This window comes from Dermacentor andersoni, chromosome 1 (genome assembly GCF_023375885.2).
Source record: "Dermacentor andersoni chromosome 1, qqDerAnde1_hic_scaffold, whole genome shotgun sequence".
Taxonomy (NCBI): domain Eukaryota; kingdom Metazoa; phylum Arthropoda; class Arachnida; order Ixodida; family Ixodidae; genus Dermacentor; species Dermacentor andersoni.
In genome coordinates this window covers 280,378,600-280,399,738 of record NC_092814.1, presented here as the reverse complement: position 1 = coordinate 280,399,738, position 21,139 = coordinate 280,378,600, and the positions used below count along the sequence as shown (strand labels likewise).

Here is a 21,139-nt window from a genome sequence, read left to right as displayed (position 1 = left end):
CCAAGCCTGAAGCCGAGGCAAGCCTATCCGCCGCTTTTTGTGAGCCGGTGGCGGTAATGATTTGTATTCCGCGCATCTCCGCGCTTGCCTTTTCACAGACGGCCGTGTCTCCGCTCACCGTGCACGTCGTGGACATCAACGATCAGCAGCCCGTGTTCACGCACAACTACTACAATTTCTCGGTCGTCGAGGAAATGACCGACAACGTGACGGTGGGAACCATCAGGGTGAGTCCCGCACGTTCAGCTGCACCCCTTCGCTGCCTCTCTCCTCCGGGCCCCTACTGCGCCGGGCCGTTCATTCGCGGCCAGGAGGCGCTTAGCCCAGGCCGCCGTGCTCGATCCCCCGGCATCGCAGACCAGATGCCTGTCGTTTAGAAGAAGCCGCGCCTGCGTGCTGACCTGCTCCGATAGCGCGCCGCCAATGGTATCGAGCTGCTTCCGTGCTCCTCAAAGGAGCGCGGCCTGCAGCTATGCGCCATAGCTCCGCCGTCATCTTTAGGTTCTCGCGTGCACCACTGTATGCAATTGGTATTTCTTGTTTATTTGGCGCTGCGCGGATCATCAAGAGGGGAACGTAATACTACCTGCTGGCCCTTGGTGGTCGGAGCTAACGATGCCGAACGCAGCCGGTGGATTTCTGAGCCAGGCGATGGAGCTGGCGGAAAACTTTCTTAATGTATCGGTGTGAACTTCGGCGCGCTATCATCTTACCGCGGGAAATTGGTACGTGATAGAATTACCAGAAGTGCCAGCATCGCTAGCGCCTGAAGACTGGTTCTCATGAAGGGAAGTTTTTTCACGCACCTGCCAGCAATTACTGTGAGCTACGAATTAGTGATCTACGAGCCACTTTCAGTCCACTGAAAGTGAACGTTGCAGTGGCAGGTCCGGGAATCAAATCCAGGATCACCGCAAATTCTAAGATGTTGCTATACCAACTTAATTGCGAGTAAACGAGCAGATGGTAGCGCGAGGGCGAAGTAATCGACAACTCGAAGCAAGGGTAGCATAACGAGAGTGTTACTAACCAAATGATTTCAAAAATCAGAGTTTGACTCTGAGTTAATTCGAGTGGTTGCCAGCAAACGTGAACTGATCCAAGGTGACGTCTTGTCATCTTCTCATATATACCTATTGACGGGTTTCATCTGGGCCCGTATCCACAAAGCTTGTCCTTCGCAGTAGCTCTCTGGCTGGCCGCCTTCGCTGATAACATCTCTAGCGTCAGGATTCGCTGAAATTTGCTCTTACGAACAATTCTAGCGTACGAGCTTTTCGTGAATACGGGCCCTGCTTTCCAAATGGTGAAAGCATACTCATTTATCGGCATTATCAGCTGACTAGAGGTTCATGTCTACGCAAGAGGCTCACACGAACGCTGATTCACAATTGCAAGTTTATTGGTGAAAAAAAAAGTATAAATATGTACAACAAATTAATAATAAAAAATACAGCACATATGTGACAAAGCCCCTGGATGCATCAAAAAAGAACAATAAGATTCTCATTTATTGCAGAAAAACAACACATGGAACTAAAAGCAAGATAACTAAATTAACTCTCTGAGAAGGAAGATGAACTAAGGAAAGACGTGCTCTTGCAGAACCACAGTTATTTCTTGCAAAGAGCAACTGGACAGCCTGCCAGCTGGTACACATGCATCCTTCCCTTTCAATGCAGAACGCTTGCATTGCAGAGGCTTACAAGTTACAAAGCGCTTCGTTCGTAATAACTCTTTCTCATTGGTCGCGGCCGCCTTCGCTAGCATGTCCAACATCACAACTGGCTGACCCCCAAGCCTCGCGAACGCGTTTACTGGCGTGATAACATTTTTGTGATAATGAGAAAATAGGGATCCCCAGTGAGAGGCCTGTCAAGAACAGTAACCCATTCAATTTTAACGTAGCCACCGCCTTTCATATTGGCAAGAGGTTGCCAGATATATGATTTGGGAATAGCACGGAATTAGTGCCTTTGTTGCTGCAGTGCCGTTTAGCCCATTACTGGGCTCTTACTGAAAGCGAGTAAAGTAAGTCTGGACACCCGTAGCTATAGCACACGTCGCTTTCTTTTGGAATATCAGATGCCAGCTATTATTATATGTACCAGCATGGAACTCTCCACTAGGTTTGGAACCAGCGTCCGTCCCTTAAACAGGCAGAAAATCTTGACTGCAATACAATCAGGAGTTGAATTTTCGTTGATAAGAACTTTTTTGCTATCAGCTGCGACCACCTTGGCTAATAACATGTCCACCATCACAATTAGCTGGGATCGATCTCTTTTACGATCATTTGTACGATCATTGAACCGTAGTTCAATTTTTTTGTTTCCTTTTAAGGCACAAAAAACTAAGAAGGAGGACGCGAGAAACAAAACAGAATGCTTGAATGCAAACCGGTGATGATGTCTACGCTTCAATTCACATCTGTACGTCTCAATATCGAACACAGGTTCGTGTCAAACAGGATACGTTGGCGAGTTGAGCGTATGCACGAAACATCGCACAACTCATTGCGCAGAGATAGCTAAAAAAATGTCTCACAATTGAGCTGAGTGAAAAAAAATTACAAGGTTGTATCCATGATTATGACACCGCATTGAGACACAGATGTGCTAATTAATGAGCGGCTCTTCACAAACGTTCTTGAAGCAGAGAATTCGCCAAAAATAAAAAAAATAAGTAAATTTGGTCGCAGCTATATACGCATCCGCGCCAGCATTAAAAGGTGCAGGGTAAATTTTCCCATAAGAACGCCACACTGTACCTATGAAATCCAAGGTAAGTGCTGAAGCATCGAGGATGTGCTGGTTCCTTCCTTGCTGCGAAAATGTTTGTGGTCATGTGTACATTTATCCGCTGCTTACGTGCTATCGGCATTCGTTCGTGCATTTAAACTGTTACAAAGCTTTAGGGTTAACAGAAGGCATTTACTGCAAGGCTTCGTGCGTACGCGTGGCTATTGCTTATTGTCGACAAGCGCAATGTGCTTATACCAGTCAGTTGAGTGCTGTCACTAAATGTATTTCTGGAATAAAAATTGAATTATTGATCACTTCACCTCAGTTGAAGTAACTCGAAGAAAGAAAGACTTAACCCCTTATAAATCACTGCTGTATAGGCAGTGTCAGAACAAGACGAAAAAAAAAAAAAAAAACCTCTGCGAGCTATTGAATACAGCGTCAAGAAGCTCAAATACACTGCGAAGCACACGTAACTTAGCTTCTCGTTGTGGTTTGGTGAATTCTTTCCCTTTAAGAGTGAAAAAACATGCACGCACGCGCTGTAGCGCACGTGTTTTGCCAGCTGAACGAGTGGCGCTGGCAGCCTTTATGCGCACTCGAGCGCGCAAAACGCGGATACTTCGCGGGCTGCGAACACAGCTGCAGTGAGCACCGGCGTGCACGCAGGCCATCGACCGCGACTCTGGTCGCAACGCCGCCATTCGCTACACAATCTTGGGCGAGCACGCCAACGGCGCGCTCTTGGTGGACGAGGAAGGCAACATCGTGACCAAGCGCAGCCTGGACCGCGAGCGCGAGTCCAAGCTCGAGTTCCTGGTCATTGCGTTCGACGGCGGCATCCCGCAGCTCAGCGGCACCACCACGGTAGCTGTGCAGGTGGAGGACATCAACGACAATCCGCCTTACTTTGACGGCGACACCTTCTTCGTTCAAGTGCCCGAGGAACAGGACCCGCCCATCGAGGTCTTCAAGCTGATGGTAAGCCAGGTCGTAACGATCTCTCCGTCACACGGCGTGTTTGCCGAGCCGCATAGGAAACTTTAGGCAGATAGATGCTCTGGAAGAAAGGAAATGGCATAGGAGAGACGCGTGCTTGCTTTGCACTCGGTCACACCAGAACGTCTGCACAGCCAATCATTACGCAAGCTAAGGGCAGACCTGGTCGCACAGCTCTTCTCTATCTCTCATCCTGCCTTTAAAGGCTTATCACAGGAGCGCTCAAGATCGTCTCGACTTGCTTTAATAGCTGAAGCAATGTCCACCTTACATTATTTTCGTCGATGCAGCTTTATGCCAGAAATGCTGTTTTCTGTATACATTTCCGCAAAGGAAAGCAATAAATAAATAAATAAATAAATAAATAAATAAATAAATAAATAAATAAATAAATAAATAAATAAATAAATAAAATAAAAAGAAAGCTTAGTGTCTCCCTATTCCTTGGTACTGCTTGTGCCTGCGCTATGTACTCCTTTACCGTTCCGTTGCTATGAGTGGCACACATTCGCAGCGTTTCGCGGAGGTCGCGGGGCCACTGATTTGTCTGCGTGGTCCTTTGTTGCCCGCGGAATCGAATTACTTGCTCTCGCTAGTCGATTGACGGGGCCTTTGATACACCCGAGAGGGAGGCCAATAGAGCAAATAAGGCGTGGCCCACTCAGGAGCTGGGCGCGAACAAGCACTCGCTACCGAACCGGCGCGCCGATTCCCTTATACATCCTGCCCCAAATAGACACGCCTTCGACCCCGTTCCTGCAGATTGAAAGAAAACAAGAGAGAGAGAGAGAGAGAGAGGAGGTGAACCGAACGGCACGACGTCTGCAGTTGACAGGTTGCAAGCCAGCACAGCGGCCGTTTGTTTGGATTAACCAATCAATCTACTTCTCGCGGCGCTGTTTGCCTGCCGCAAACGTCTTGAAAATGGACCAGGGGTGGCTTGCGCGAACATTCAATAACGAAAATAATAACCAATTTAAGAGCGCGTCCTTGTGCGGACTAGGCGTTGTCTATGGAACATTTAAGAACACGTTCTGAACTTCGTTATTATTCTCGTTATGAAATATTCGTGCAAGCCGTCCCTGGTCTTCGAACATGGACCGCGTAAAACCGTGCCGGGCGCCGCGCGCTTTAGAGAAATCGCGGCGGCCCACTGAGTCTGTCTCGCGGAGCCAAACAATCTGGTGGCGGCTGCGAAGGGTGCTCCGGATTGGATTCGTCGCGCGACGCCGCAGATCCGGCTACATCTCAATGGGGGCTCGTAAACAGCCCTATGTGTATCGAATGGCCCGGTCGTTCGGATAATAGATGGCAGCGGGCCCCAGTTAAAACACAAAAGGGAGAGTGAAATGAAAGAGGGGTGGGAAAGGAAGGAAGAAAAATGGCCTTCGGGCTTGAAACGTAGAAAAAACTCCCTGCCTCCGTGGCAGATATTCGCTCTGGTTTCCAGCGGTTCGTAACGTTTCGGCACTTTTTCTTCGCATGTCGTTAAGGCGTGCGGGCGCCCGGCTGCGTCCGAACGTAACGGATTGAGACAAACGCGCCTTTCTTTTCCTGCCGCGAAGAATCTGTCGTTGGCGGCGCAATGTGGCGTCGAGTCGTTACGATTTGCATAAACGTCGTTTCGCGGCGGCCACCGTGCCGCAATGCCGCTGCGTTCCGCGAATATGACAGCTCGAAACTTTTCTCAAAGTTTTCCAGGACGGCCGCACCGCAGACGGTATAAGAAAAGTGCGCTTTCTTTTTTTTTTCTCCCCCCCCCCTCTCGGAACCATTTGAAGGAGCGTTAGGACTGACTGTATTGCGCTCCGTGCTAGAAGAAGGTCTTTGTCTTCTTCAACTCAACCTTGTTTTCTTTCTCTCTCTCTCTCCCTCTGTCAGTCTTAAAATGCCATTAGATTTTTGTCATTTCTCTTCCGTACTAAAACAGCCACTCACTTCCTTAATTGCTTTTGAAGGCTGAAAGATGCCGCAGTGCTATCGCACCACTTATAACCCTGCAGGCAACTTTCAGATTTTGCTAATGAAAACAATTATCGGGCATTATTGCGTGACGTGTCACGCCATATTTATGGTCATTGCCCCTTTCTATTGTCGTTTCACTTTCTTTTCCTTCTTTTCTTTTTTTACTGAGCACCCTTTCATCCTTGACGTGCATGGTAGGCTTCATGCGTAATGGCTTAGACTTAAATTATCCTCTATCGGTACATTGCCGGTCTATTAGTCTTCTAGTACCACACTAATAACCTTCACCGCTCTTTTCTCTTGCTCGCTTCGAAAGTGACACTCAGGGCAAGCGGAGAAATAATCGATAGCAACTCCGATATCAGTTGCTTTGTGAACGAAACAAACAAACAAACAAACAAACAAACAAACAAACAAACAAACAAACAAAAAAGGCTTACTCCCGTATTCTACACAGCAAACAATTTAGCATAATAGACCATGAATTTGTTGTCTATTTAACGTTTCTCTAGGCCCGACCTCATTTCAGAGGCACACGAAACTGTTGTGCTCTGATTATTATGTTATTACCACCTTTATCGACATCAAGAACGTCGCCATGCAATCAATTTATTGTGGCGCATCATTTGCGAACTTCGTTCGCTGAACTTATCGGATACCAGAAGACTTTGCAAGTGCAATGATGGCACTAATTGCTTTTGACGGAGGCGACACGCTTCTTGCTGCGGTTGTCTTTTTTCGAGTGCCCTAAAGAACGCCCACTAACTGCTTATCGCAACCAGTACAAAGGTGCAATGCACTCTTCTTTTCGCTGCTTCAATTTACTGTAGTGTGTTTACTTACTCTGACGTATTCGTCCTCTTCCCCCCCCCCCCCCCCCACTGCTTTTTTCCCCACGCACCTCGATGACCTGCGTAAACGTGAACTCAGGTTTTTAGACATTTCACTTTCCGAGTATCCTTTTCTTTTTTTCTATCTATTATGTGTAAACGTCAATAATAATAGAGAACGAAGCATACGAGCTCTTGCTATCGCACCTGTCAAATTACATGCACTTGCGCGGGCATGAAGAACACCTGCATCGAGTGTAATTACAAAAGTTAAAGAAGTTTATTTGCTGTCTTCTTTTTTCTTTAGAGCGAAGCTTTCTAGGCGAATACCTTACGAACTTTGATAACCGGGGCTTCTGCTGCCGTTTTGCCCGATAGCTTACACGCAGGGCAGCTTATGTGTAGCTCTACCTGTACCGTACCCTTACCGAGGTGCCGGTGGCCCGCTATGTTCCATACGTAATCACGCAGTGAAACAACAAACGGTGCGCAAACGTCCTCGGTGCAACAAGTATGCGCCTTCAAGCTCACAGTTCCTTTAGTTAAGTGAATTTTTATATGCCTTCTTTCCCGAGGTTTGGCACGTCTGCATTGTCGGCTTCCTGCCGAATTAGGTGGGTCGGTCCTGCAAATAGTGCAGTAGCAAACTGGGCTGATCCCGGGGATGCCGTGATTAAAAGTGGGCCGATCCCGGATACAGGGGGAATCCTTGGTCGCGTGCATCACGTGGGTCGCGTGGCGGGGTTTTGCGCGCCTGGCTGGTTTGTTGGCAAGCACGTAATCGCTATGCCGCAAAACGCGTTGCAGCTAACAAGCAGTCCTATAACCTTTAGTTAACCCTCTTCACGAAAGCTTCGGTGCGCACAGATTCCAAAAAGTGCGCCAGATCTGCATTATATATATATATATATATATATATGGAATAAACCGATTACGGAACTACGCGACGCAAGGAATTCTGTCCTGAGACAGAAACCACCTTTGCCACTTCGGGCCCTGCATTATAACCAGCATACGGCATGACTGCTTTGCGTAAGCGATCGCGCAGTAGTTATGTTGCACGCTGACTAAGTGCAACGGTCTTCCGCCGCGCTCATCGATCGAGTGCATCATACCACTGCTCGATCGAGACGCGGTGCCCGCTACGATGGCGCACCTAGCATCTACACGAACCAGCAAGCATAGCAGCTATCCAAGTTTCTGATGAGGGGCTGCTGGCCAGTTTCCTTGGACGGGCAGTTTGCGCTCCCAAGCACAGTATCTTTTCTTTCTTTTTTTTTTTCTTTCTTGTCGCCATCTTGAGCAAAGCGCGAGATTTGAGCAGCAGCGCTAACTGCTACGCATGCGCAGGCCAAGGACGCTGACCTGGGCGACAACGCCGTGATGAAGTACCGCATCATTGGCGGCAACGACGATGCTGCCTTCGCGGTGAACGAGGACACGGGAGCCGTGAGCACCAGCAAGCGACTCAACTTTGAGACGCAAGCAGAGTACGCGCTCCAAGTGGCCGCCTTCAACGTCAAGCCGTTCCAGGGCCCCAACGCCGCCATCATGGGCAACCCCGTGGTCAACCTCATCGTCAAGGTCCAGGTATGCACGGGACGCTGAAAGCGGGAGTCTTCGGACAACGTCAGGCAGCGCGAAACACGCGCGGTTCTTCTCCGCTTCTGTTTTTCTAAACCCCGATTTGAAGGCGCCAGAACGATGGCGAAAGGAGCCGGCGGCGTTAAAACAGCGTAGGATTTCTGGCATCGTGCTCACATATTGGGCTGATGTTTTATACTCGAGAAATATGTAAGGGCCATTGTGGTATATACCTAAATGGCGGCTACTCGTTTCTGTCGTCTTTGTTCGGACCGAAAAATAGAACGTTGAAACTTTCGAGTACGTGGTAAACATGACGATTGAAGATGGAGTGGTGAGTAGATACGCTATATAAAACGTATAATAAAATACTATATACTACATAAAATGTAAAATGCAAACGTTGAAACTTCCGAGCACGTGGTAAATATAACGATTGAAGATGGAGTGGTGAACAGATATACTATATAAAATGGGCACCGCCAAGAAAACCTCAAGAGTGCGAGTAATGTTCGCAGCAGGCGAATGCCAGGACCGCAGCCGCCGAGTGACTATCTACATGCTATGAGTGCAACAATAATAAATACAAGTCACATATTACTAAAAAAGAAAGAAAGGAAGTAAATAGAGGGGCAAGGAGAACACTGCCTGTATAACGTTGTTTGAATGGGGTATAAAACTTGTGTAACGGAATAAAACCGCAAGTTTGTTAACGGCATGGTCTCAGATTAGCAAAAGCGACTGAAGCAGGTCACAGATAGCGGGATTCGTCGACATTGCGAGGCCTAATTTGTAATTTGTGCCAGCTTCCTTGAGGTTTATTTATTTATTTTTTTCAGGGAAGATGGCGCAAATTACAAAAAAACCCTGTACTATTGAAAATAAGTCAACAGCTAGTCACAAAAATGTTCCTAAAGAAAGGGTATAACGTTCAAGATTCCAAGTGATGGGCTGCAGACCATAAATTTGGTTGTGACCGCTCAGTAAGTTGAACAAAATGAAGAGCGCGATGTCTTCTCTTTAATTTTTTTTACAGAGCCTGCAAGCATGTTGCAATGTCGTCTGAACTGTAAGCGTAACTGCAGGATAAGAAAACAACCGGCGAAATGGCACTTTAACGAATGTATACTACTGTGCATCTCTGCCTAACCTCCCTGCTTGAATCTGGTGCACTCCGTCGTTGCTCTTCGTCGCAGGACGTGAACGACGAGCTGGTGACGTTTGAGCGCAGCTCCTACAACTTCCGCATTTGGGAAAACACGACGCGCAGCGAGACTGTCGGTTTCCTAAACGCCACCAACCAGCACAGAGAGTCCGGAAACCAGCAGGTTGGTACACCCGCTCACGTGATACACAGTGCCCCAGGATTTTGGCACGCTTTTATTTTTACTTTATTTTTTTGTTTCAGCAGCTTATAAAAGAAATCAGCTCTTCGAGTTCAATAGAGGTGACATTGTTTAGCAAGGGATTACATATGAAATGGCACGCGGTGTTTCTCTCGGGAGTACTTTGCCTTCACAGATGCACTGGCTTTGTGAGAGATCGCTGGGACCCTCACAATCATATTGCTGCCGCTCTGATAACCACCGGCAATTTAGCAAGCGCATATCAGCAACAAACTATAAAATCGTCAGTTTTTTTTTTAATCTGGTTTTCTTTTTCGAGTTCCTCCCATGTTAACGCCCTCAATACAGTACGTTTCTAAGAAGTGCAAGAGTAATATGAAATAATAGGTCCTCCCAAGTAACAATTGTCAGGACTGCATTCTTACAATCAAGTGGAGAGTAATCACAAATTTAACAAATACCATTTGCTCACAGAATAATAATATTAAATAATTTTTACAGAAATATTAATATGGAGCGCAACATACAGCAATTAAAGTGACACGTTTAAACAAAAATTACGAGGGAGCACACAACCCTAGTAGTCCGGTAGTTGAGCTGCTACAAAATATATGCAGTGTAAATAGAAAGCCTGCCATGTGCTCCTGCATAGTCGGATATTGACCATCGGTTGGTTTTCGCGCACGCAAAAGGACCACTTGCGAGGCTTAGCCAGTGTCGATGCCGTGTCCGTACTTTTTGACACAACAAAAGAAAAAAGAAAGCAAACACTTGCAGTGACATCTTCGAGGCCGAAATGCAACGCGAAAGGCAATAGGGTGGCCTAACGCGAGCATTATTTAACCACCCGTGCTCTTCTCTGGGCGCAGGTGACCTTTTGGATCTCCGAGGGCAACGCGCAAAACAAATTCTGGATCAACCCGAGCACGGGCGAGCTGGTTCTCATGGACAGCGTGGACCGGGATCCTCCGGAGAACCAGGTTCAGTTCCGGCTCAAAGTGTTCGCGCGGGATCTGCAATCCATCGCGCCATTCAACACTTCGGTGCCCGTGATCATCGACGTGCTCGACGTCAACGACAACGCGCCTACCTTTGGCGAAGGTGACCGCTCCTCCGTTGCGTGTAGACAAAATAGCTTCTGTCTCAATCATCTAAGACCTGTGTAAGAAAAGGGGCTATCACACGTCCAGACAAGCGGTAGAGCGTGCGGCCGAAGAATATGTTAGGCTCCTTTCGATCAGCGTGAAGAAGGATCCGGCGACAGTCTAGCTTGAACGGCGTCTTCTGTGACCGTCGGAGGCCGCACACTCATACTCGAACGAAACACAGATATGATAGGCGCCGTGATTCGGACTGCGCGAAATGGCCCACAGTAAAATTACAGTCCCTATCTTGCACGGGACAAGAGGCGCTTTTGTGTTCGTCATCTTCATGCGCCCTGTGTTGCCGAACACCGTTCTCTATGCCGCGCCAGAAAAAGCAGTGTCCGGTGAAGTGCAGGTTGCTTGGCACTGCATTTATGTACCTTTCGGGCGACAAGAGAAGACCTGTAATTTTACCCTCGGCGACTTCACGTTGTCAGGGTGCTCCGGCGATCGGTTCTGCTCGTGGCACAAGAAGGCGAATGAGGCCTCCGAGGCCAGGATGAGTCGTTGAGGATAGATTGCAGCTGCGAGGACTGCGTCATGTCCGTGCGGCGCGATCGTCCGTGGCCCCAGAATGCTGCCGCAACAACTCGCCCACGAGAAGAATCTGGACCCGTGTTCGCAAAGCAATTCTCAGGCTAAACTGGTTCGTAAGGACAGACGCCGGCTAGTCGTAATGGCTGAAGATTTCAAGACTTCAAGATTTTTATTATCGAAGTACATGTAAGCCATTGTATATGACATATAAATACAGAAATGCACATATTAGTAAAGAAGGCTGACCGTTAACAAAATATTTTTACGAAAGAAAGAATTTGCGCGTACCACCCACGCTGTTGGGAAAGCTGGTCATATATCACTAAGTAAGGAACTGAACTCAAGAAACAAACGCGCGCCAGAGGCAAGGAAGGCTCCGCATTGCACAGAATATCTCACAACTGTTGTTATACAGAGGATTCTGCTTGTTCTTGCATGAGCAGCGCAAGTGGAGATGGGCGACGAGAATAGACTGTCAAGACTTGTTGGTTTATTGTCACAAGACTGCAGCGCCCGAGGACGCATAGAAAGAAGACACACGCGCGCACACAACGCCGTGTGGGCACTAGTATGTTGACGGGAGCTGCACCCCCCCCCCCCCCCCAATCCAGCATCCACCCCTTCCATATGAGAGTGTAAAAGCGCGTGGCGTTAGAAAGGCAAATGCCATGAAGCATACCTTGTTGCACGCGTGGAAACTGTTAGCCTAGAGCCGCACTGACAACATTTAAACGATGTTCGATGTCCATTACAAGCCACTGCAGATGATAGTCCACAGCGGCACTCCCAGCGATGCTTCTTTCTGAGCCCAGACGCCGAAATTCATGAGGGCCCTTTAAATCAGTCCAGTACGCCGTTAGCAGTGCAACTTTTCTTCGCACTGCCAAGCATGTGCAAATCGAATGCATAATAGAATAGGCGTGGCGAAACACGCTTGCGCTGTGTTCGCTGCGCTAGTTCCCGGGAGGCGTCCCCGCACGTCGCACCCAAACGCGTTCGGCTGCCACGCGAGGCGTGAACCCACCCCTCCAGAAGGACGTTCTGTCCATGGCCTGCACTTCTCCGGAGTTTCTGTAGCGCATCAGACAACACAAAGGTGTCCGTTTCACGTAGAGTGAACTTCACTCTTCGTCAAGCACTCACACAGGAAAAAAAAAAAAGAAGAGATAGAGAGAGAAGCTGGAAGTAAGAAACAACCTTGTAACTGCGTTTTCCGCTCGGAAAGCACGCGTCCAATGCCCCGGAAAATTAAAACGAGAAACGAGGAAGGACGGAAAAACGCTCTGATTTTCAATAATCCCATTTAGATGTTCTTTTTTCTTCTTTCCTTTTTCTTTTTTTTTTGCGTTGCCATTGAGGACAAGCAGTTCGCGTCAAACGAGCGGTGCTACTACTCTTTTTTAGCACTCATTATGGCTAGAAAATTTTAACTAGACAAGGAAGCGGGCTGCTGGATAGCAGACCACGTTTTCTGCATGCGACGCGTAGTTCTGAGAATGAGCACTCAACGTTAAGTGCAAGTTAATCGCGTAAGCTAGGAGTAATTTCCGCCATGCGATATTATTAACGCAGAGAGAGAGAGAGATAGAGAGAGAGAAGCATATGTATGGCTCTTACAAAATCTCGTTATACCCTTCTTATCTTGTTTTTCAAGAGAAGATTTGAATCCACAACTGATTTTATTACTTGTAAGTCCGAGCGACGAAAAAGAGCAAGTGTAACTTTTTTCCGGTTTAGAGACTTCTGAAGCGACTGACGGACATCATAATTCACACTGCAAACGGGAATAAAAGGTATAGGCAGAACTATTGTAGAAAATTACTGCGCTGAGTGAATGCTGTATATGAAGCTTAGCAAAAAAAAAAAAAAAAGGTTGAATAGAAATTTCCGTGTCGCCTTAGTATACTGGCTCGTGGCTGCCTTCTCCCAATTCTCCCTTTTTGCGCATTGACTTGAACAACAAAGCAAAAAAGACGGTTTTTCTTTTCTGTTATGGTGACGTCTGCTTCCTTTCCTTTCTGTATCGGCATGTAATTGCACCCATCCCCTAAAATCAATTGAAGAACGCGTCAGCCACTTCAGATATCAACGAAAAGAAAGCCAAAATTATGATGATTATGAAAGCTCACACGAAACAACACTATAATAAATGTCCAAAATATCTAAGGTTAAGATGTGCAGGGTGAGTCGCTGGACTGCTTAACCAGAGGCGGTAGAACATTGCTTAAACACTACTTAAGCTGAGGCGGGAGAACGGGCAACAAATAAGGCTCGTATGTCACCTTACTGTGTGTCTGTCTTGCGCTAGTCGATTCAGCGTCTCGTCTGACGTGACACAGGTATCAGGTTGCCCGAAGGGCAGCTGTGCAGCCATGCACCGCCGCCGCAGGGGTGCCTGCCTGCCTATGCAGAGCCAAATGCGTCGCGACGCGCCGGATGAATTGCGAGATGGGCGAGTCGGCGCTCCTATCTTCATCCTCGGCCCGTGTTCAGAAAGCAGTCCTTACGCTGCAGAGTGTCGCAAAAACTTGCACAAGCTAATTGTGTCGGTGAGCATGTTATTAGCGAAGGCAACGGACCAATGGCTAAGAAAAAAAGTTCGCCAGAACGAAAACCCTTTGTCGGTCCGACCCCTGTATTCACACATCAGTCCGTACGCCAGAGCTACATCTATAAGAGCCGGTCAATCGTGACAGCCGACATATTGTAGGGAAAACCGTTCTGCGACAGAGCCTTGTCGAAGGCGTCCTTTGTCGAAACGTTGGCTCCGGAATGATGATGCCCTTATTTCCCGAAGGTTGATCATTTCGCGCCTCTGTATTTCTCTTGCGTGAATTTCTGGAGTACAGGGCGCTTTGTGAATGCGTGCTCTATTTTCGTGCGCACACCTCTGGATGAAATTACGTTTTGGATAATGTATCTGACCTTCTACGTCGAAGCAACGCGCAAGAACGCCTTTCCTGTGCCCTGTTTTCCCTTGCAGAGAAGTTTGCTCTCGAGCTTCCTGAAAGTCTCCCGGTGGGGACCGAACTGCCGGCATTCTACAAGGCACGCGATATCGATGCTGGACCCAACGGACAAATCGTTCGCTTCATGATCGAGGGATCGGAGGTGAGTGAGTCAGCATAATACAAGGCATGCACCCGCTATTCCTTCCGAACAAGTCCAGGCACGCAACAACCATCCACCCAACGCAGTTTCGAACGGCTGCGAGCTGGAAAAAGGCGTCTTATGGGGAAGCGCCGTTTTTCCACGAATAATTTATCACAGAGGCGACAATTCAAGGATGCCCAGAGGAGGCAGGTTTTCGCATGCCTATAATAGCCCCACATTCCGCATGATCGGTACTGCTGTCCACACCCGACTTTACAATTGGTGTGCGTTCCGTAATGATAATAGGCGAAACGGCTGTAGAAAAATAAAAAAAACCTAAGAATTGCATTGCTACGAGCCTTCTCATTTCCCCGTATACTGTTCGTTTTCTATTTTACAGGATAAGTTCTTCGTGAACAACATGACCGGGGCCCTGACACTCATCTCGGACCTGGACTACGAGACAGCAGAAACGCACGAATTCACCGTGTTCGCCATTGACGGCGGAACTCCGCCCAAGACTGGGTAAGCACTATTCTCCATGATGTGTGGACTTTTCACGATACCGTCGAAATCTGCTTGCTGGCGCGCAGGAACGCGGAACCTAATTACTGAGTTCCCAGGTTCCTTTGGAGGATACAGGGTTAGTGTAGAACAAAATGACGTATATATATATAAAAAGCGACGTGTTTCATACAGTGTATTTTATCTCTTGTATTAGTCGACCTACACGCCTAATTATGTATTAACTTTGTTGCTTAACGAGAGAAGAAACTATTTTTATCATGTTTTTCTTCATGTGATGCTGAGTATTGACGGCTAAGTTTAATGTAGCGAAAGTATGGAACGAAGGAAAATGAGAGGAAGCATGCAGGAAATTAATACCAGAAGGACTTGTTCAAAAGTAGACAAAAAGGTGTAGTCTCTTCCTTATCATTACGTCTTCCGCAGGAGTGGCCAACTGTCTCCAAACTATAGTCTGTTTCTGTTCTCTGGAACTCGGTTGTATGAAGGAAATTACCTGCTGGCTTACACGCGCACAATGAAAAGCTTAAAAAAATACTAATAGGTCGAGGAAAGGTGATGATCGATTGTGGGAACGTCAGTTAAGGAAAGTAAATACGCTTCGTTAAATATGTAAAACTGAGACGAAAATTGTTTTGGGACCGCACGCCTGACGTAAATGATTAGAATTTTTGTTTTATCTTCATATGTTATGTAAGGCTTCAGACAGAAACACGCCTTTCTACATTTATATTTCTTCCCGCACACTGATTAAAATCGCGAGCGTAAAGTCAATTTTCGAAATACAAATGAATAGAGAGAGCAAATGGGGAAAAGTGGGTTAAACTAAAGTCCCTCCATACACGCTTCCGCCGACCAGAAAGCGGCGCTGGCGCGTGGATGGAGGGGCTTTAGGTTAAACAAGAGGACTGCTGCACGGTATATTTAACGAAAATTATCGAAGGAGCGGCAATTTTTACAGCAGATGCAGTGTACCAACGTCTATTGCAGAAATGAAGTATGCGATCATGCGCCGAAAAGCCTCGGGAAACAAGGGGGAAAAGGTACGCTTGCCGCCATGGAGTCACGTTTCCTCTCCATCAATTCCACGACAGCAGCATGAGTCAGACTAAAGCGTTCTTCAAACGCGAGATATACCGCGGCACCAGAGTATCGCAGCAAGAGTCACCGCTTTGATGTGGGAAATATTTCTCCGAACGTCGTAGAAAACGTCTGCTTTAAGTTATCAGTTTTCTTTTCTTTTTTTTCTACGCCTATTAAAGTAATGTTTCTGAAACTTGTTTTCCTACAGAAACATCGAGGCTACGTCCACGGAATCAGATCTCATTTCCGTGAAGTTTCGGTTGAGAAATAAATGAAAAAGAAACAGCAAGTTAACTTAGTGTTGTGAAGGATTCCATATTGTATAGCCCTTTTTTTTTTCCTACAAATTTTCAACCCCTTCTGTTTTTGTTTAGTTTTTTGTATTTCCTTCTCTGGATGCGCGTGTCGTTTGAAATTTTGCCTCAGGTTGGATTCATTACTTGATCGCGACTTTTTCATCCTCGCATGAAAGTTGGTCGCTCCAGTCCCGATTCAAACCCGTAATCTCTGACAGCTGCACTTTCCCGATTCGTTCGTCTCTTTTTCTTTCTTGCTCCTTTTTTATTGCCATTGACGCTACCTTGTTTTTTCGCGTCAGATGGTCTTTGCTGCTTGTTTTTTATTGGCACTTTACGACGACATCTAGAAAATCTTAAATTGTAAACTTCGATTCGTGAGTGGTGTGCTGCCGTATCGGCGTCCCTAAAAGCCAAAAACCAACTTAGGAGGAGGAATAAGAACGGCAGAGAGAGAGAGAGAGATAGAGATAGAGAGAGAGAGAGAAATCTTGGAACAACAGTTGGCAGCAATGTTGGCGTTCCCGACGCTTCCGTGAAAAATGAAGTCTTTGATCCTGAAATCAGCTTTAATGGTTTCCAATACGGGCTCACTTCTGACCTTTTCCTCGCCGCGTGGGGCAAACGCTACGAGTCAACAAGCGCTGCTCCCCCGGCACCGACGGCCGTCAAGAAGTGCCGCTTAAAATTTCATGACGCTCTAGTGGTTCGATGCACTTTGCCTCGTCATTTGCGCACTCTTTCGTTCTGAGTTTATCCACCGTCTTACCTGCACTTTAGATGAACCGCTCGATTCGTTTTTTTTTTTTTTTTGTAATGCTGTTTAGAAAGAGAACTCGTTGCTTGTGCGCATTCTTTTGTTGCGTGGCTTGCGTCGCTCCCTCGGTGTACCACACAAGTACAGCTGCACATGCCTCTGGAATACAGCCTCTGCGGGGACAACTTAAAAAAAAAATGACTGTTTAGGTTCGACCACAGCTGGCAAAATAAAATTATGCGCGAACTCATGCTTTTGTGCGTGAAGCTAAGGTTAAGTGCAACGAAAGAAATGGTGCCCGAACTGCGCGCATGCTATAGTGCTCGCGATTCTTCCGAGCTTCGCCTCGTTACCACGCGATGGATGCTGCAAGTTTTATTTCCGAAGTTAGGTCAGCCTTTGTGTTACCTAAGTTTACTAGTTGGTTGAAGCGAGAAAATTCGTGCGTGGCTACATATACATCCAGCATTCGGTCTCGTCTACTTATGAAAAAGGCTACGCGCGAAGGGGCTGCAGCTGTATACAATCAATCGAATTAGTGATGGTTCGCTGCGAACGCGACATACCGGAAGATAAAGTTCAGTGGAAAGACGAAAGGGCGCCAGCATATATCACGCGGCGGCGGCCATTTAGACTACTGTGCCTTCATGCCCGCAAATGCTCTTGATAAGTACCAAAAGAAAAAGGGGGAAAAAAGGAAAAAGACAGAAAAAGACGATTTTCACTTTATGCATGCAGCAAATGCTGTCGCTTGGGAACGATTACGCTTGGTGCAGCAAATGACGAAGGTGTATAATAGGTTCCACAACGCCACCGGTTATGCCTAAAGTCCCCTTATGAGCTTTAAAAGCCGATCTAGGGACTTTAGTTATACCATAACGCAACGCTGCATGCCAGCGGTTTCGCTTGCTGCCTTTTCCGTTTCTCTTTTTGCGCGGTATTTGCTTCACCAGCGCCCGTTACATGGCTCCTCCTTGTGCTTCTTTCCTGGCCCGCAGGTCGGCGAGCATCATCATTTCTGTGCAGAACATCAACGAATACAGCCCCGAGTTCATCGGCCTTCCGTACAATTTCTACGTGGCGGAAAATGCGGCTCGTGGCACTAGTGTAGGTCAAATCCAGGCGCTGGACAAGGATGGAAACAAGATCTCATACACCCTCTCTGACGGTGACACAGGTACTGTCCTGCATATATTTGCTGTTAAGTAATCTAATACGGAGTCAGTAGCGAATGAAGCATTGGGAGAGATTTAAAAAAAAAAAACTCAGATTGCGCGTGTCGTGTTCGCCTGTACTTCCAGTCGGCGAGCACAGAAGCGAGCGACAAGCCAAAGCTATTTGCGATCGCAACTTAATCAGCAAAAGGAGGGAGCGATGCAACGCAAATGAAACCTCTGACCGGAAGAAGCGGACGCCGTCAACGACCAGTTCTAGTAGTGCATGCATATTATATATACATATATATATATATATATATATATATATATATATATGATGCGAAGTATTGATGACGGCGGAATTTCGGGGACGTCTCCTCACGTTTTTCCCTGTCGAATCAATTTCCCGAATGTTTGCAGTTTGCATTTTATTTTTCTTCAGTTGCATTTCTTTTAGTCAGCGCAGTGAGCGTTGCCATTTTTAGTTACATGTGTATTTATACACTGCGTCGAGGGAAACGAAAAAGAGGAAGAAAAGAACATTATTGCGTCTTGACTACGCGAGACAAAAATTTTTATTCTGAGTCAAGGGGGGAAAAAGGGGGGGGGGGAGAGAAAGATGGGCAGAAGCAACCAGGGAAGTGACAGAGAAATAACGACACGTCTTTTCCGGTTATGTTTCCTACCTTTCGGCTTTTCTGTTTTTGTTGCGTTCCCATTCAGGAGGAATGTCTGCGCATTAGGGAATCGGCAGCGCCCTCGCTTATAAAGGTTCCATTAAGGCAGCCTGTGTAACAGTGCCCGCGCACTCGCTTTAATGCACTCGCTCATTAATTGGTCCTCTTGAGCTATATTCTCCCCAACTCCGTTCCATCGTCGTCGATTGCATCCTCGTATCCCTTTACTCTCTCCCTCCTCACCATTGTTTTACCGTCTATCTTCTCCCGAAGGCCCAGAAGGAGAAGCAAGACATCGTCAGTCTATGCCCGCGATCTTCTGTCCTTAATGACCGCGCGTGTATGTAGTATACGAGTATATGCGGGCCTTCTTTCGCGCCCCCTCTAGAAGGGGGAAGACCGCGAAGCTTGTAAGAGGTTTAATTGTTTCTCTACCAAACGTGTCTCCGCTGACAGTGCAGGCACAGCTGTCTATACAATCAGGCTTCCATTATCGGTCAGTCGCCATATATGACTAGACTATAGGAGAGACACCGCAACCAGAACACGTGCGCGATCTTACTACGCTTACCCCCAGATCACCTGTCTTCACGTTCTCCTTTCTCCTAGCTAGAAGAACTGTTCGACCTGGAGCTGGTTCTCGATCTGTGTCATACTTCTGAATACGAAGCAGGCTTTGAGACCCAACTGTATATTTTACAAGAAATAACAGCTCGAAAATAGCTCGGACAAAAGACAGGAAAAGGGGACGTACTCGAGTGCTGGTGTTCGTTCCCCCTCCCTTGCTCTCTCTCTCTATCTCTCTTGTCTTTTATCTGGTTTCGACACTAGGAATTCTACGAAAGAAATGGTTTACTACAGGCCAAGTTGTTCCAGTGCGTATGTGAAAACGTTTGAGGTCTAATAGCCGGTTTAATTCACATGTGTTGGCCACTGTATACCGGCCATTATTCTTCTCATGTTCATTTTACAGTGCACCGTGAAGAAATGTAAATGGCGTTGCGAGTTGTACAAGCGTCTAAAAACGTTGTCGGGCTCAGGCCATCCGAGCTGCCCCTGTCGGGTGAGACTACAGTCCCTCCAGTCCTTATCTCGGCCTTTACGAATTTCTCTGTTGTGCCTTATAGTAAATGCTCGTGAGAGAAAGGCGATCGGGAAGGGGCCATATAACTGCACCAGTGAACTGGTCAGAGTACCTTATTACGTGAAAAATAACTAGCGTGCAGAAGTGGCTGCTACATACCAAGTAATTTTGCTATCGCGCGACATAATGTTGTCCCTACCTTCCTTCTTTCTTTAAATTTGATTCAAATCAAGTATACCAATGACGCTCCCGCACGTTTTTCTATTTTTCTTTTTTCTACGTGCTAAGTGTCACTGAGGCACATCCTCGTTTGGAGCTATCCTACCAGATCGCGCACATTTCCCCGCGCGACCGGCGGGCAGAAGCCCATCTCATCGAATGTTTGCCTGCCTGTGCGCGTGCTCGCCCGTGTTAGACATTTCGGGTCGAATTCCTCAGATCGTCCCTTATCTTATGGATTTCGTTTCCCTCCTTAGTGCTCGCCGTATGCCGTCTGTCTCTTTCCTAGCTTGCAGATACCTATACGCGCCGACCCGCGGGCGTTATTCTTGCCTGTATCGCGTCGCCTTGAGCGTGACGAGACTTCCTATTGAGAACTACGGCAGCACGCAGTCGGCGCCGTTACTCGCCAGGCAGTGTGGCCTCATTTCATTTTCACCCCTTTGCTGCCCATTCCCCCCCCCCCCCCCCTTCTTATCTCTCTTTATTAACGCCGCAACGACGTCTACGTTCCGCCGTTCCCCTTCGGGGAAGACAGCCGCACGGGCGGAGAGTGCCGGAACAGGGGAGCGCGGGCAGCGCTGGGTTTCGGAATTCGCAGTAACGATTGTGCCGGAAACAGCTTCGGTGCCCGTTATTTCGTGTCCGCGGACCTACCCGATTGAGATGTTTTATTGACCCAAGCAAGCGGCGGCGTTCGGTGGGCGACGTCGCCTCCCTTTCCTCCTCTCCCTCCGTACGTGTGCCGCTTGTCGAACCTGGCGTGTATACACCCGCGGCCAGGATGCCGCCGCCTTCGCTGTTCGGCGCGGAACGCGTTCATCACCGCGGCTCTACCCTTCTTGTTGCTGCTGTTTGTTGGAAAAACGTACCGGTGATTCGCTTGCTCACCGCTTGCTTGCCGCTGTGAGCGCCGTCGTTGCTTTGTATACTTGCTGCTCGACCGAGCGCCTCACATGCCCCGCGAGGTTGTCGTCCTATTTCTCTCTCTTTCTGTGAGTGTGTGTCTGCTTTTTTGTAGCCGATTTTTGTTCCTTCCTGCCCCGCACACGTGTACGTCCTTCGGAAGCTTCTGTGAGGGATGCGAGCCATATTTCT

General features: G+C 47.6%; 1 protein-coding gene across 1 annotated transcript in view; it reads left to right on the top strand.

The window, feature by feature from the left end:
- Window positions 1-21,139, top strand: part of LOC126548228 (protocadherin Fat 3-like) — a 341,248-nt gene that overhangs the window by 280,157 nt on the left and 39,952 nt on the right. Inside the window, exons 19-26 of the mRNA XM_050196372.3 lie at window positions 99-227; window positions 3,414-3,725; window positions 7,889-8,128; window positions 9,319-9,450; window positions 10,338-10,569; window positions 14,134-14,261; window positions 14,644-14,768; window positions 17,903-18,081. Of these exons, the coding sequence (XP_050052329.1) occupies window positions 99-227; window positions 3,414-3,725; window positions 7,889-8,128; window positions 9,319-9,450; window positions 10,338-10,569; window positions 14,134-14,261; window positions 14,644-14,768; window positions 17,903-18,081 (1,477 nt within the window). The remainder of the gene's footprint in view (window positions 1-98; window positions 228-3,413; window positions 3,726-7,888; window positions 8,129-9,318; window positions 9,451-10,337; window positions 10,570-14,133; window positions 14,262-14,643; window positions 14,769-17,902; window positions 18,082-21,139) is intronic.